The sequence below is a fragment of the Lepidochelys kempii genome, chromosome 1 (assembly GCF_965140265.1).
Source record: "Lepidochelys kempii isolate rLepKem1 chromosome 1, rLepKem1.hap2, whole genome shotgun sequence".
In the NCBI taxonomy this organism is placed as follows: domain Eukaryota; kingdom Metazoa; phylum Chordata; order Testudines; family Cheloniidae; genus Lepidochelys; species Lepidochelys kempii.
In genome coordinates, this window is record NC_133256.1 from 26,088,695 (window position 1) to 26,103,958 (window position 15,264).

The following is a 15,264-nucleotide window of genomic DNA, read 5'->3' on the forward strand; positions in this document are numbered from 1 at the left end:
CATACTACTGAAAATAATATGCACGCTGAGATTACGAGGCATTAGAATGGTAAAATACATTTTTATAATATGGTCTCACAACTACTGAATATCAGGAGCAGAGGCCCAAATCATAGTATATATAAACTGCATATGCAGATACTTTGCATTTTTATAGCAACTTACATCAGAGGATCTTAGAGCACTTCCCACAACACTTCTAAGAGAAAGGTAAGATACCTCGGGACCACTTCAGCCACCAGTGAAGTATAACCAGTAGCAGTTTCAAAGCATACAGCTGTATTGCAGAATTGTCTAAGATAGGACATTAAGAACATCATATCTGATTGAAATTGGAGCTGGATTGTAGGGTAATTACCTGAGCTGAAAATTGTCAAGAAGCCCATGTTTAATGCCTCCATTCATTTGGGGGAATGCGGGACCTTGTAGAAATGTAATGTAGTCAGGATCTAACTTTATGTCTCATCTAAGAGATAATGGTTCTTTGGGTAACAGTTCAGCACATTGCAAAAGTGTACAGTGCCATCTGCTGAATATCACCTGTAGCTCTCAGGTGTCTTATGGAGGTCTCCCATCCTAGTACTGAAATGGCCCAACCTTACTTAGCTTTTAGAGTCTAGCAGGATTACAGCATTACTGCAGGGCTGGTTGTTACTGAAGCAGAACGCCTCATAATCTACATGTAAATCAACTACTCCCATTTCACTCAGGTGATACCTTAAATTTGTGTGGAGGGAGGCTTCAGACACTTGCTGGAAGATATCATTAACCATAAACAATGTTGTCCATCTTCCCCAGTTCTTTACAGAATGCCTTTCCAATTGCCTAACAGCTTTTTCCATTCTCTGAGATGTGGCGCACACTGCTGCAGAGCTCAGAAAATAAACTGCTTTGCGTGTGGGCTCACACAAAGTACATAACTATCGTTAACTACAATCTTCAGGGCAGGGACTGTGTCTTTCTCTGCATTTGGAAACTTCCTAGCACTATTTTGGACATTATTGCAAACTAAATAATAAATAACAATTGCTACATATTGAGAGCAAGGTTGGGCCCAAGATCTGGATATGGAAAGAATATGTGTATACTGTACAAGAGATTACACACATTTTGGAGCACAAATCCTAAGAGTTTATGGTACACTACTCATTTTGTGCATGAAGAAACCATTATCTTATTGTAAAATTTGGCAGAACTCCTCTTATCTTTCTAACACTGTTTAGCTGTGTGTAAAATAATTACATCCCATGGTTAAATTGTGAGATTAAGTGTTGAAATTTAAGAAAAACTGGAGGTCAGTGATGTTGCAGCTGCTTACACAAGCACTGGATTTGGTTTAACCTACAAAGCAAGTGGATCACTTTGTACAAAAGTTAATTAGTGAGGTATCTTTGGGGGAAAGCAAGGTAGAGTTTACACTGTATGTATTCTCATTACATGCATTATATGAATGGTATATTTGACATGGATGCAGAAAGGAAATAAAGCCGGAAATAAAAAGCTGCAAACAAAATTATTCCCATACAATGCTTTTACTCACTTGTTTCACATTTTCTGCTAAGAACACAACATAAACGCTGCAAAATCCCAGCTGTGTAATCACAAGAAAAAAGTCAACGATACACCTAGGTGGGAGAAAAAACACACACACACACACACACATATTGAAGTTATGATATTAAAAGGTTTTCAAACAATTAACCCATTTCCAAATGGCATACATCTAGTGCTCCTTTTTATAGTGAGGTGGAAACAACAGCTTCAAAACACCAGGTTAAACTCTGGGGCACTGAAAAGCAGGTTCTTCTGCAAACGAAACATTGCATTCCTATAAAATAATCACCAAAAAAATCTGAAAAAATTAATTCACGTTTTATACAATAACCAAAACACACTGCACACTATTGCTGCATCCTTGAAAATAGTAGGGCAAAGACATTTTCCTTGTGGAAAGAAGAAATTCTTTATATATGCTTATTAAAACAAATATTTATATTTAACAGCTCTAAAGTTTTGGATTTCATTATTATCTCACAATACCATAACCATTATTTAGTCTGCTGCATTATGACTCTGTTTTATAGATGGCAAAGGAAAATGACTGAGTTTCTCAAAGGGAAAAAAAATTCAGAGACAGACAACAAGTTATTAACATTTTTGTTTCATTAACATGAAATATAATAAAGATTGAACATCAAATACAAACTACAGAGTAAAGACATGTCAAAGAATAGGTAGCTCCCTTTCAGGATGGATATATTATACCAGTCATTTAAGTATGCACTACAGAGTTGCTTAGAGTGAACCTTTATATGGAGGAATGTGTTTGTGGTAAAACAGAACTGAAATCCTAAATTGTTTTAATACATTAGAATGTGCAGAATGCGATTCTGGTTATACCAAATTTCTACTTATAGAGTGAAACTGAAGTAAATTTTCCTCCCACAGAACTTTAAAACTAAGTGCTTGACTGTGGGAATTACACTCTCACCCCTTCCACACAAGATGTATAAAGTTTTTGCTAATCCACAGAAAGCAATATCATGGTAGAAAGGTAAAATTCTAATATTTCACAGTTTATCCATTCCTTTTAATATTTCATTTATTAAATTAAATGCTGCAACAACCTTACCTTCCCCAGGAAGCTCTTTTTTGAAGGATGTTTAGGGGCCCTACTTCCATGGCGTAACTAACTGTGTCACTGTACCCTAATGAGGTCTTTTTCAATCTGAAATGGAAGAACAGAGAGAAGTTGATAGAAAATATCAAGGCCTAAAATATGATATTCTCTGCCATAGCTTGAAAATTTGTGGACTTTTAGCATCTAAGCCATGATTCTGGTCCCAGTTAAGTCAATAGAGCAGGATCAGGTTTTTAAAGCACAGGTTTCTTATGGCATATCTACAAAAGTACTTACTGCATGGCACAGTGGGGTGTAAATCTACAGTGCTCCAGCATGCTGTGCACTGTCCACATAGACCCAGCTGATGCGAACTAAAAAGTTCTCAATAACTTTGAGAGTATGTTAGTACGTGGCATGCTGAAGCACCATAGATTTACACCTCAGCTTGTCATGCAGTAGGTGCTCATGCAAACATACCCTGGGGGAACTGGTCTCCAGAAGGCGTGAATGCAAACATGGTGACTGACTTTGGGATTCTGGTGAGAGGTACAGCTCCACCACACTTAAAAGTGAACTCTTTGCCTTATATCTATCTAGAAAGCCCATTTATGAATGAGGTAAAAATTATTGATTCATAAATTCAAAAGGCCAGAAGGGACCACTGTGATCATCTATTCTGACCTCCTGCATAACACAGACCAGAAGATTTCCGTGAAATAATTTTTTTTGAACTAGAGCATATCTTTTAAAAAGCATCCAATCTTGAAGAATCTGAGAATCTACCACAACCCTTAGTAAATTGTTCCAATGATTAATTACACTCACAGTTAAAAAATTACAATTTATTTCCAGTTTGAATTTGTCTAGCTTCAACTTCCAGCCGATGGATCTTGTTCTACTTTTGTCTGCTATTCCAAAGACCCCATTATCAAATATTTGTTCCCTATGAAGATACTTACATATTGTGATCAAGTTGCCCCTTAACTTTCTCTTGGTTAAGATAAATAGATTGAGCTTCCAGAGTCTATCACTATAAGGCATGTTTTCTAATACTTTAATCATTTTCATGCCTCTTCTCTGAACTTTCTCCAATTTATTGACAGATGAAGTAAGGCAGGATACAGTCCCTAGAGAGAGGTTATATCCCATTAAACTGGCCAAAAGGACAAGAATAATTCTGTGTTTTTACACATCAAATACATTTTGATTGTTCCTTTTCACTGAGATAGAAAACCAGCAATTGTGTTCAACCACATAACAATCCTATGCTTGATGATGAGATAGATATTTGTTAAGAAAAATCAATATTAGTTGTGAGATTCTAAGGCGATCCATCTGTGAATATGAGAGAGAAATACACACTTCCCCCACCAGGAGTGTGACATTTGACTCCTCAACTGCATCATTTTAATATATTTCTTCCAGAATCTAAATGTAAAAATAACTAATTTTCCCTCAATCCAAGAAGACAGTGGTATTATATTTTTATCAGCGCGATTTAGTAGTAATTCATACTCCACTCTCCATAAAGTGGGGTCATTTATAAAATGAATGCTTTTCAAAAGTTCTAGAATTATACTGCAGGTGGGAAATGTAGAAAATGCTTTGCACTTGCCATCCAGTTTTCTATTTTAAACCACTATTTACTCAATATGCCAAGCTGCTTGGCAATGTTTTTCTGGATCTGGCTAATCAGTGCAAATGCCACCAGTACAGTAGTTCCATCATTGAAAAAACCCTGTCTCTCTTGCTTTTCCTGTAAGCAGCAGATAAATTACAGAACTTAAACTTAGGACCCTAGAGTAGCACACCTGCATGGGAACCAAAATCATTCCTTTGGATTACAAAGGTGCCTGTTCCCTTACAGACTAGAAAAATTGATCTAATATGAGCTCTCATAGCACTAAACATTTCCCATACATTGACTTTGCACAAGGAAACTGGAAGGAATACCTTTTTGCAAAAAGGTCATGGTCCTTGACAATGGCCCTTGATCATCCGGTCCTCTCAGCACTCTACTTTTTCTCCTCACACTGCCAAAAGGATGCAATATTCAAAAAATGTTGGGAAGGTGGTGGGAGAGGGTGTGTTAGTTGGACTGAAATGCTTGTAATTTAAAATGCTCTGCCAGAGAAGCTGTTGCTTTTGGATTCTTCCCAAAATGCATCTGTCTCATCTTCTCTCAGCCACTCACTTTTACTATTAGATTGTTACTCTCTCATTTCTTTTTCTACCCCATTTTTAATCTCTTTCTCTGACCTCTCTTTTCTCCATTATCTCTCCTTGTTTTGCTCAGACTCCTTCACTCTTAAAATTAGGGCTAAACAACTAGAACTGCAGTGAGAGAGACAGGGGTTGTTTTCCATTTATGGGTATGGAATAAGGTGCAAATCCATCCAAGATGAACCAGCCTAGTTTAGAACACATGAATAGTAGGCAGAAAATGAACTGTATTTAAACAAATATTGTTCAAAACATTCTAGAAAAGACGATGCCAAACAAGTAAGCATTCCTGCATGCCAGCTAGAAGCCATCATTGGTAGTTGCACCAAAAGAAGTTACATGCTCCTTCCTCCTGGGCTCTGACAGATACCTCTGAAGAGATTATTAGAGCACCAAGACATTTTGCAGACTGAAGACATGAAATGAAACAGAGTAAAAAATTGAGGGACTTCAGATGCCATAATGTAACAAATAGCTCCACATTTACCTCTGACACAGATGGTGGCTGCATCGTACCAAGATGTGCATACAATGAACAGATATAATTCCTATAAGCACAAGGCTGATTGGTCCAAGCTATATGGAGAAAGAAAGTAGGAAATGAGGTGTAAATACCTGAAATCCTCTAAGAAGAGTCATTTTCACAGAAATATAGAGGGGGGAAAAAAACTCTTTAAATGACATTTCACATTTTATCAAATAAGGATCACCTCCATAAAAGTTTGAAACAAATATGGTAAATAGAAAAACAACTAAGTACTGCAAGTCCAAACAAGTTTTGATTGCTAGCTTAAGGACTCATGTGGCTTTTACATCAAGGACTGAGCAAAAGATGGGATGGTGAACAAAGGGAAAGAAGTAAATGCGGGTAAAGATTTTATCCCAATAGCCACAATTTCACAAAAATATTTGCCATGAAAAATGTATCACACAAAAAAGATGTGATTTTGCACATTCAAACTTGTCCTCAATGCTGAGGGTCTTTTTCATTACAAGTCAGCATATTTGGTGCTGCTTAGTAGAGAAGATGATGTGGTCCCTGCCCAGAGGACCTAAAAACAATGATAAATATTACAAATAAGGGAAAACACTGGGACTGGTTGAAAATTTTTCATCAGAGCTATATTTTGGACAGAAAATTGGATTTTTGACTGAACAAAATTTTGCACAGAATATCTGCTTTTGACAGAAAATTTAAAAAAAAAATGTAAACCGAGCAGCCAGAAACTGAAAAATTTTCAGTTTTCAGCCAGAAATGGAACATTTTTATTTGGAAATGCTACCACGCTGCCTCAAGGGAGTTTTACTTTGGGTGCTTTATGCCCTCATTTTCCCCTATGGGCCAGGCTCCCCAACTGGACTATGTCTGCCATAATGCAAAGTGGCCATGAGGTTTCCATGAACCATCTCACCAGATCAGCAAGATGGTGCATCACAGGAGATGTAATCCAATTAAGGAGCCCAATCTATAGAACAGAAGGAGGAAATGAGGCATCCAAACTACAACTCACATTAGGCACCATGGCAGCATTTCTGAACCAAAAATTTTCGGTTTTCAATTTTTCACAGAAAACTTCACAGAAAGTTCACAGAATTTTTTTCAGGGGACAAAAACAAAACACACACACACACACTTTTCCAATCAGCTCTAGAAAATGCAGTGTATAGAGATTAATGTTACATAATGAGCCAATGGCCAGTTCAGGAATCCCAAATCCTAATCTCAAGTTCTAACTAGACTCTGGAAAGGAAAACTAAGATGATGCCCTGTTCAAGTTGATATTGACATAATAGATCATATAATCAAGTTACCTAGATTTTAGTTTTATCACTCTGAACTGCAGAGATGTGCTAACATTTTCTATGCATCTCTTCCAGATGTAAGGGGGAAAAAGCTCTTACCACAATGCCTGCATTTTTTATCGCAAGTGGAAGCCCTAGAAGCCCAGTTCCAATGTTTCCTTTAAGGAGATGAGTAAGTGTTTGTACAAACCTGAAAATACAAATAATACAGAGTCACAGTGGAGGCTTTGAAGAACATTCAGATAGCTTTTCACCAATCAGTTTATAGAATGTGAAGATAAAATTTATAAGCTTTAAATGTTTCAAGGTGATCAAGGCAGTCTTGTGAAAGATACACAGCAAAAATAGATCGGATGCTCAAAGCAAAAACAGTTTGGATACTCCTATCAGGGTCTGGATTTGAGTTCTGAGAGACTGAAGCCAGGTGTTCTCAGGGGAGTGGTCCCTGATCTGGAAATTCACTTCAATTGTTGGATTTCATCTTAATTGTGCAGTGAGACTCTCCTTTTGCCTGAGAGAGGGGCAACTAAGTGCAACAAGCTGATGCTGTGCTGATTTTTGCCTAAACTATTTTAAAAGTTATGCCTTTTAAATGGTTGTAGATGCAACCAGGAGTCTGACAAAGAGTAGCTTAAATAATATATCAAAGAAAACTTTTTCAGACCCCCAAATTAATCTACATTCAGGTTCATTAAACTTTATTTCCAAGGTCTTCTAGATGCTTCCCATATAATTGAAATAGTATTAAAATAAATTTGATTTGTTTTGTAATAAGAGTTCCTTAGACCCTGAGCAACTCAAACACTTTATATACAGTGCAGTCATTCAAAAAATGTCTTATTTTATCGTCAGTACACTGTCAAGTTCTGGAAATTGAGGGCCTACCCAAAATCGTCCTACACCAGAGCTTGGCTTACCAAAAAGCTGTCTGTGAGGATTCCCACAGCAGAATCATAAAGCCATGCTATAGTCATGGGGAAATCCCTTAAAAGCACAGAGATATTTCCAAAGATCAAGTCAAATGTAATAAATTTTAAAGAGAATGACATTTAAAACAGTACATACGTGATGCCCTCTTTATTATCAAGTTGGTAATGCTTCTCAACTGGCAACAATTCATTTTCATGCTCATCATCAGAGATGCTGTCCGAATTCTGTTCTCCAATTAAAGGCTTCATTACTTCCATGTCTGTACAATACAAGAAACCATTTTAGTACTATGACCAAATTTAGAAATATTCAGTAAATGAAACAGTTCCTAATCTTTTTCTGTAACTGTTGTTCTTCAAGATGTGTTGCACATGTCCATTCTGCTGTAGGTGTGTGCTTGGTCAACGCAAAAACTGAAAATCACTTTAGTCAGGAACTTTGGATGAGGTCAAAGGAAAACCTTGTCTCTAAAGATGATTGTATAAGGAGATTCTGATACTAAGGTTTGCAATTCCTCTACCCTCTTTCCTGAGGAAATAGCAATCAAGGCCACCTTCACAGAAAGGTGTAGCAGAGAACAGGTTGCGGGCAGCTCAAAGAGGAGATCCATCAACTTTGCTAGAACTAAATTTAAGTTCCACAGGGGAACCTGGGTGTGTACCTGTGGATATGATCTGTCCAAACCATTCAGAAATCTGATGAGCGTAGAGTTTGAAAAAAGTGATCGGTTATCGATGAAAGGGTGGAAAGCTGAAATAGCCACCAAGTGGACTCTGGTGGAACTGAACAGCTAATCCTTATCGTTTCAGAAACAAAAGATAGTCCGATATACGGTGAATATGAGCTTGAGCTGGGGAAATGCCTTTCTGGGTGAACCAAATGGGAGATCATATCTGCGTCTCGTGGGAATGACAAAGGAGGGCTAGTAAAGTCAAGAACCAATGTTGATGGGGCCATGCTGGGGCTACTAGTATACGGTGAGCACGGCCTTGCTTGACTTTAAACAAGACTTTGAACAGAAGCAGAACTGACAGGAAGGCATACAGCAGGCCTTTCGACTAGGGTAGGAAGAAATCATCTGTCAATGAAACAATGCTGTAACTCACTCGGAAACAAAAAACATGATGTTTTGTTTGTTCTTATTGCAAATAGGTCCATGTGGGGAATCCCCCACCAGTGGAAAATTGATCTGGATGAAGAGACCACTTGTGGTGACTTGTGAACGACCTGCTTAGGTGGTGTGCCCCACCACCATGTGCCTCCTGCACCCTAGAGGTTCCCAGAGCCCACCCCATCAGCCTTGTTCCCCCACCCTGAGCAGTCCCCGGAGCCCACCCTCCCAACCTCGTGTTCCCAGCCCTGAGTGGTCCCCAGAGTCCACCCACCCCATGGCCTCATGCGCCTTGCCCAGGAGCCCCCACCCAGTCTCATGCCTCTTACCACCGAGCAGTCTCTGGAGCCCCACACAGACACCCTGGCCTCATGCCGACTGTTCCCAAGTGGTCCCCAGAACCCCCCACCTTAGCCTCATGTCCTCCCCACCCCTGTCCTTCAAGGCCAGTCCCCGGAGCCCTCCCTCACCCCAACCGGCCTCTTTCCCTCCTCAGTCCCCTTCCAGTCATGCACTTCTGCCACATCTTGGAAGATGAAGTCACAGAGGATGAGTGAGGGAGATTGTGAGGAGAGAAAAAGAGAGAGCCACAGAGGAAAGCTGATGGAAAATAGTTAGGTGGACACTCAGCATTTCTATAGAATCTTGGGGGGGCGGGGAAATGTAAAGTGCTGTACAATCCATCCTCAACACTGTGGGTACTGTAAAGTATTATACTTGTTTTACAGATTGGAGATAACAGAGAGGTTAAATGACTTGCCCTACAGTACATAGTATGTCAGTTAGTTCTCACTGAAATGAGAAACCCAAAAATTGTTATTTCGGACATATCAGATATGGTATTTCTGAAATGAAAGTTTGTTCCCCAGGAACACCAGCTGCTGTGTGAGATTGTCATTCTTGTCAGTTTCACACAGCAGCACCCAAGGCTCCAAGTATCTGCAGTTCCAAGCCCTGCAATGCAGGCTGCCCTGGGGACACCAGCACTTCTACTCCTATGCAAGCCTGGAGACTGGAAACCCTAGTGTTCCCCCCACATGAAGCAGCCCATTTCAGGTTCCATGACAGTAAGCCTGGAAGCCCTGAGAGCCCCAGTTAGAGCTCTGGTTCTCAGCGCTTTCCAGACTCCCAGCTGTGAAGACAGGAGCTGAGTCCCAATTAGAAAGTCAAGGCTCCAAGAGTTTCCAGGCTCCCTGCCTCAGAACTGGGAGCCTATAGGTCCCAAGAGCCCAGGATCGAGCTGGGTCTCCCAGGCTCGAAGCTCCATAGCAGGGAACCTAGAAACCATGGAAACCCTGCCACACTGTCTGCCCCAAAGCCACAGACCCTGGAATCAGTGGGTCTGCACATGTGCCCCAGAACCACAGGCCCTGGAAGCAGTGGGGTCTGGACCTCTGTCCCTGTGTCATTGACCCTAGAAGCTCTGGGGTCCATGGCTCTGGGGCAGTCCCCTGAACTTTGTTTCATCAGAAAGTTTCTGACCAGTTCTACTCTCAAACATTTTCCAAAAAGGAAAAAGATGTTTGTCTCTGGAGTTTTATCAGTTTACTAGAGAAGTTAGATTGCATTAGCATGAGCAGAGCTGGCCACCTCCAAGAAAGTCCACCCAAAAGTCTCAACTACTGCAACATCTTCCTCTCCCCATGAAACCCACATTGCCTCACTCTAGTCGACACAAAATGCTACAATGAAAGTAATCTTCCCTGCTGGTTTTGATCACATAATTCCCCTCTCTGAATCCCTCCATTGTTGCATCAAATTCAAACTTCCTGTTATCACTTTCAAAGCTCTACGCATCCCTACTTATCTTAGATTTGCATCACTCCCCCATCTCCTCTGCTCTCACAATGTTTCCACAATTGACTACCATTTGCCAGCTTCTTACATAAAAATTTCTATGTGGTGCCCATGCATGGCATGCCTTTTCTGAGCTCCTCCACAAGACCCCTGCACTTTGTAGGGACAAGTTTCGCTTGAAGCCCCAGTTCTGCCATGCTACAGACAGAGAACTGATTGACATGTACAATAAGTACAGAAGAATTATATATTGTTTCCTATACTTGTAGCCTCTCTCTACTTGTCTTTCCACGTGTCCTTGGATTGTGAGCTCCTTCAGGAAAGAACCACCATTCCTTCTTGTCTATTTGGAACATCCCTTGCACGTCAACCTACCATAAAACCATACACTCCTTACACAGTCTAAACTTTTACTGAACTTCTGAGTATTCTTCTTTCCAATAAAAACAACGGGGAGTCCTCGTGGCACCTTAGAGACTAACAAATTCATTTGGGCATAAGCTTTCGTGGACTAGAACCCACTTCATGAGATGAATGGAGTGGAAAATACAGGAGGCAGGTATAAATACACAGCACATGAAAAGATGGGAGTTGCCTTACCAAGTGGGGGGTCAGTGTTAACGAGCCAATTCAATTAAGGTGGAAGTGGCCTATTCTCAACACTTAAAAGTGGCAATTCTTCAACAAAAATCTTCAAAAAAGACTCCAAAGAGAAACTGCAGAACTGGAATTAATTTGCAAACTGGACGCCATCAAATTAGGTCTAAATAAAGACTGGGAGTGTGTCATAAATATAAAGGGAAGGGTAAACCCCTTTGAAATCCCTCCTGGCCAGGGGAAAGCTCCTCTCACCTGTAAAGGGTTAAGAAGCTAAAGGTAACCTCGCTGGCACCTGACCAAAATGACCAATGAGGAGACAAGATACTTTCAAAAGCTGGGAGGAGGGAGAGAAACAAAGGGTCTGTGTCTGTCCGTATACTGGTTTCTGCCAGGGATAGACCAGGAATGGAGCCTTAGAACTTTTAGTAAGTAATCTAGCTAGGTATGTGTTAGATTATGATTTCTTTAAATGGCTGAGAAAAGAATTGTGCTGAATAGAATAACTATTTTCTGATAGTGATTGTCAGCCTACAGAAAAAGACAATTCCCTTGTCTCTGCTCTGGGCCCAAATTAAAGCAAAAAACCTCCAACTACTTGGAAACCTGCTTACCCAGCCCAAAGAAGAAAAAAAAATTCCTTTTCAAACCTGTGCTCCTTGTAAAACAAAAAAATTAAAATCCTAAAAAAAAAAAACCCTGCCACTTTTGTCTCCAGCAAATGGGTAGAACACACCCCCCCTATTTACTTTTAGGAAGAAAAGAAAAAAAAACTCTGGGTTGGAAGACTGTGAATTTCCCTGCAGGAGTTAAGTACCCTGCCTCCAGGCAAAGAAAACCTGCAATTCACAAAGATAATCCCCTTTTGTCTCTGCTTGGCCACAAAGCAGAGACAAAACAATCTGCTTTCAGTTTCAACTGCTTTCTGGACTTCCTTTCCAAAGGAAAAAAGAATTTCTTTTTAAAATCTGTATTTCTAGTTCAAAAAATCTCAACTGGATCTCAAAATGATTTCAGGTTAATCCCACCACTATACCATGTCAAGGTTCCTCCCCCACTCTGAACTCTAGGGTACAGATGTGGGGACCTGCATGAAAAACCTCCTAAGCTTATCTTTACCAGCTTAGGTCAAAACTTCCCCAAGGTACAAAATATTACACCTGTTGTCCTTGGACTGGCCGCTACCACCACCAAACTAATACTGGTTACTGGGGAAGAGCTGTTTGGACGCGTCCTTCCCCCCAAAATACTTCCCAAAACCTTGCACCCCACTTCCTGGACAAGGTTTGGTAAAAAGCCTCACCAATTTGCCTAGGTGACTACAGACCCAGACCCTTGGATCTTAAGAACAATGAACAATCCTCCCAACACTTTCACCCCCCCTTTCCTGGGAAATGTTGGATAAAAAGCCTCACCAATTTGCATAGGTGACCACAGACCCAAACCCTTGGATCTGAGAACAATGAAAAAGCATTCAGTTTTTTACAAGAAGACTTTTAATAAAAAATAGAAGTAAATAGAAATAAAGAAATCCCCCCTGTAAAATCAGGATGGTAGATACCTTACAGGGTAATTAGATTCAAAAACATAGAGAACCCCTCTAGGCAAAACCTTAAGTTACAAAAAAGATACACAGACAGAAATAGTTATTCTATTCAGCACAATTCTTTTCTCAGCCATTTAAAGAAATCATAATCTAACACATACCTAGCTAGATTACTTACTAAAAGTTCTAAGACTCCATTCCTGTTCTGTCCCTGGCAAGAGCAGCCTACAGACAGACACAGACCCTTTGTTTCTCTCCCTCCTCCCAGCTTTTGAAAGTATCTTGTCTCCTCATTGGTCATTTTGGTCAGGTGCCAGCGAGGTTACCTTTAGCTTCTTAACCCTTTACAGGTGAGAGGAGCTTTCCCCTGGCCAGGAGGGATTTCAAAGGGGTTTACCCTTCCCTTTATATTTATGACAGAGTGGATGGGTCATTATAAAAACTAATTTCCCTCTGCTGATACTTACACCTTCTTGTCAACTGTTTGAAATGGGCCACCTTGATTGCATTGGCCTCATTAGCTCTACAAAAGTGTTTTTTTTTCCCCTTCCTTGGTATTCACCCCTTCTTGTCACCTGTTGAGAATAGCCCACTTCCACCTTAATTGTAGTGTTCTAGCTCAGTTTTTTAATATATGTGGGGAAGTGATAGGGGGAAACTCATGCATGCAATTAAAAACATAAGAATATGGTTAAATAGAAATGAATTCCGAAATTTTAAATAAAACCACCAGAGATTTGCACACATTTTGAGGGAAGCACAGATTTCCATTTTCCCTAGTTATCAATATTCCATCATCCAGAGCCAAGGAAATTACAGATGTTCTTTTGCCTCAGCAGCTATAAGACAGCAAAATTAGAATGATCGGTTATGTAGTATAATTTCTCTGGATTATAACATTTCTGCTCTGGGAAAGAAATGAAATGGCAGATATTTATAAACTGTTGAACAACAGCTATGCAAATTCTAGTTTACATTATGAACAAAACGTCTATGGTACAAAGAACCACATCCTCCATGCATATGCTGCAGATGAACTATACTGCAGTCTTTTCTTCACTCATGTTCCTTACCAAAAAAAAAAGAAAAAAGGAAAGAAAAAAAGATTTACTACACAGTGACTCCTGATCAAGATGCAGTGCATGAGCCATTGAAATCATGTGCCTAAGGCAGCTGCCTTTTTACTTCTTTGTGCTTACCATCTTCACAAGGAGTTCAGCCTTAGGAGGTGAGGGAGCTCAGCAGGAGAAAACAAGGAGGGACCCTCTCTCCTGCGGAGGTACTGAGCTTAAGCAAATATTAATTTGTATTGCAGTAGCACTCAAAAGCCCTGATCTGCAGTCAGGACCTCATTGGGCATTGTATATAAACATAATGAAGACAGTGTCTACTCCAAACAGCTTACAATTTAATTAGAGAGTATGAGACACAACAGTTGGATGCAGACAAAGAGAGCACAAGGTAACAGTGAGACAATTATGAACAGTATAATAAGAAACAGCACACCAGCTGCTTAGCCATTGTCAAGTATTTTGCAGGCTTAATTGCAAAAAAAGTGAGTTTTAAGGAGAGATTTGGAGAACACAGTGGCTCAGAAGATTTTTCTTTAAGGGACCTTCTACTGCATTAAAATGCAAGCACAGGAGAAACTATGAAGGTATTGGTATGAGAAAAAAAAAAAAGATTGATAAGCAATAACTTCTTCCTCTGCTATTTTTCTGGCTGGACAGGTAAGTAGTGCAGTAGCTCAGCCAATGTTGAAGGAAAGACATTAGTCTCTTAGTGAAATAGAAAAGCTTTAGCTTATTTGTTGTTTTTGTCCCTCTTTAATCAGTCAAAGTACTCTGGCTTCTTGATAGCAGCATCCTCTTCCTATAAAGTCGATCAGCCACTCCGTGACTATGGTTATCCTTAGGCACTGCCCAGCCCTGCTGTAGCTAAATCAGGATTGTTGATGGAAGAGTCGATAGCAGGACAGTCAGCACAGGCAATTCTGCTGTTTAGAGAGATCTGCAGTGGAAACCTGGGCTTCACATTGGCCAGGAATTGCAAGAAAGCCCAAGATAAGCCTGTGACAGCCTCAGGAGCCGAAGTCCTAAACCTTTTCCACTAGGATATTTGCCACAGGCGTAGCTTGTATCGTTATGAATCTCTAACACCGGTACAATTTACAACGGTGCATTGTCCCCCAGTTTGAAAATGATGCAAATCATGCTGCACTGGTATAAACTTTGCCTACACTAAGTGTTTGCTCTTGATGCAGCTATACTAGAGTCTAACTGCTCTCAGGATTTGGAAAGTCTGCAATCCATAATTTATTTTTCTTTTGTTAACTCAGTGGAACCTCACTTGTTCACCCTGACTTGGGTTTCCAGTTACTGAATATTATGAATTATTACGACTAACAATCATTTAAACAAGCAAGAACAATTCATTCTAAAAGGAGTTTGTTTTAAAAATTGTACTTTAGTTTCATTTATAAAGTAGTGCCTTAATGGCAACAAAAATGAATAGGGGTATGGAACGAGAGATTAATAAGACTGGGACTTTTCAGCTTGGAAAAGAGACGCCTAAGGAGGATTAAGCGACAGAGGATGGATCACTTGATGATTACCTGATCTGTTCATTCTCTCT

General features: G+C 40.0%; 1 protein-coding gene across 4 annotated transcripts in view; it reads right to left on the reverse strand.

Annotated features, from left to right (window-relative positions):
• The window catches only part of SLC36A4 (solute carrier family 36 member 4), a 271,797-nt gene that overhangs the window by 226,953 nt on the left and 29,580 nt on the right, over positions 1-15,264 (reverse strand). For all 4 annotated transcript variants that reach the window (XM_073336987.1, XM_073336956.1, XM_073336966.1 and 1 more), the window contains exons 2-6: positions 7,715-7,838; positions 6,749-6,839; positions 5,334-5,422; positions 2,633-2,728; positions 1,541-1,625 (exon numbers count right to left, since the gene is read on the reverse strand). In XM_073336987.1, coding sequence (XP_073193088.1) covers positions 1,541-1,625; positions 2,633-2,728; positions 5,334-5,422; positions 6,749-6,839; positions 7,715-7,838 — 485 coding nt within the window. The remainder of the gene's footprint in view (positions 1-1,540; positions 1,626-2,632; positions 2,729-5,333; positions 5,423-6,748; positions 6,840-7,714; positions 7,839-15,264) is intronic.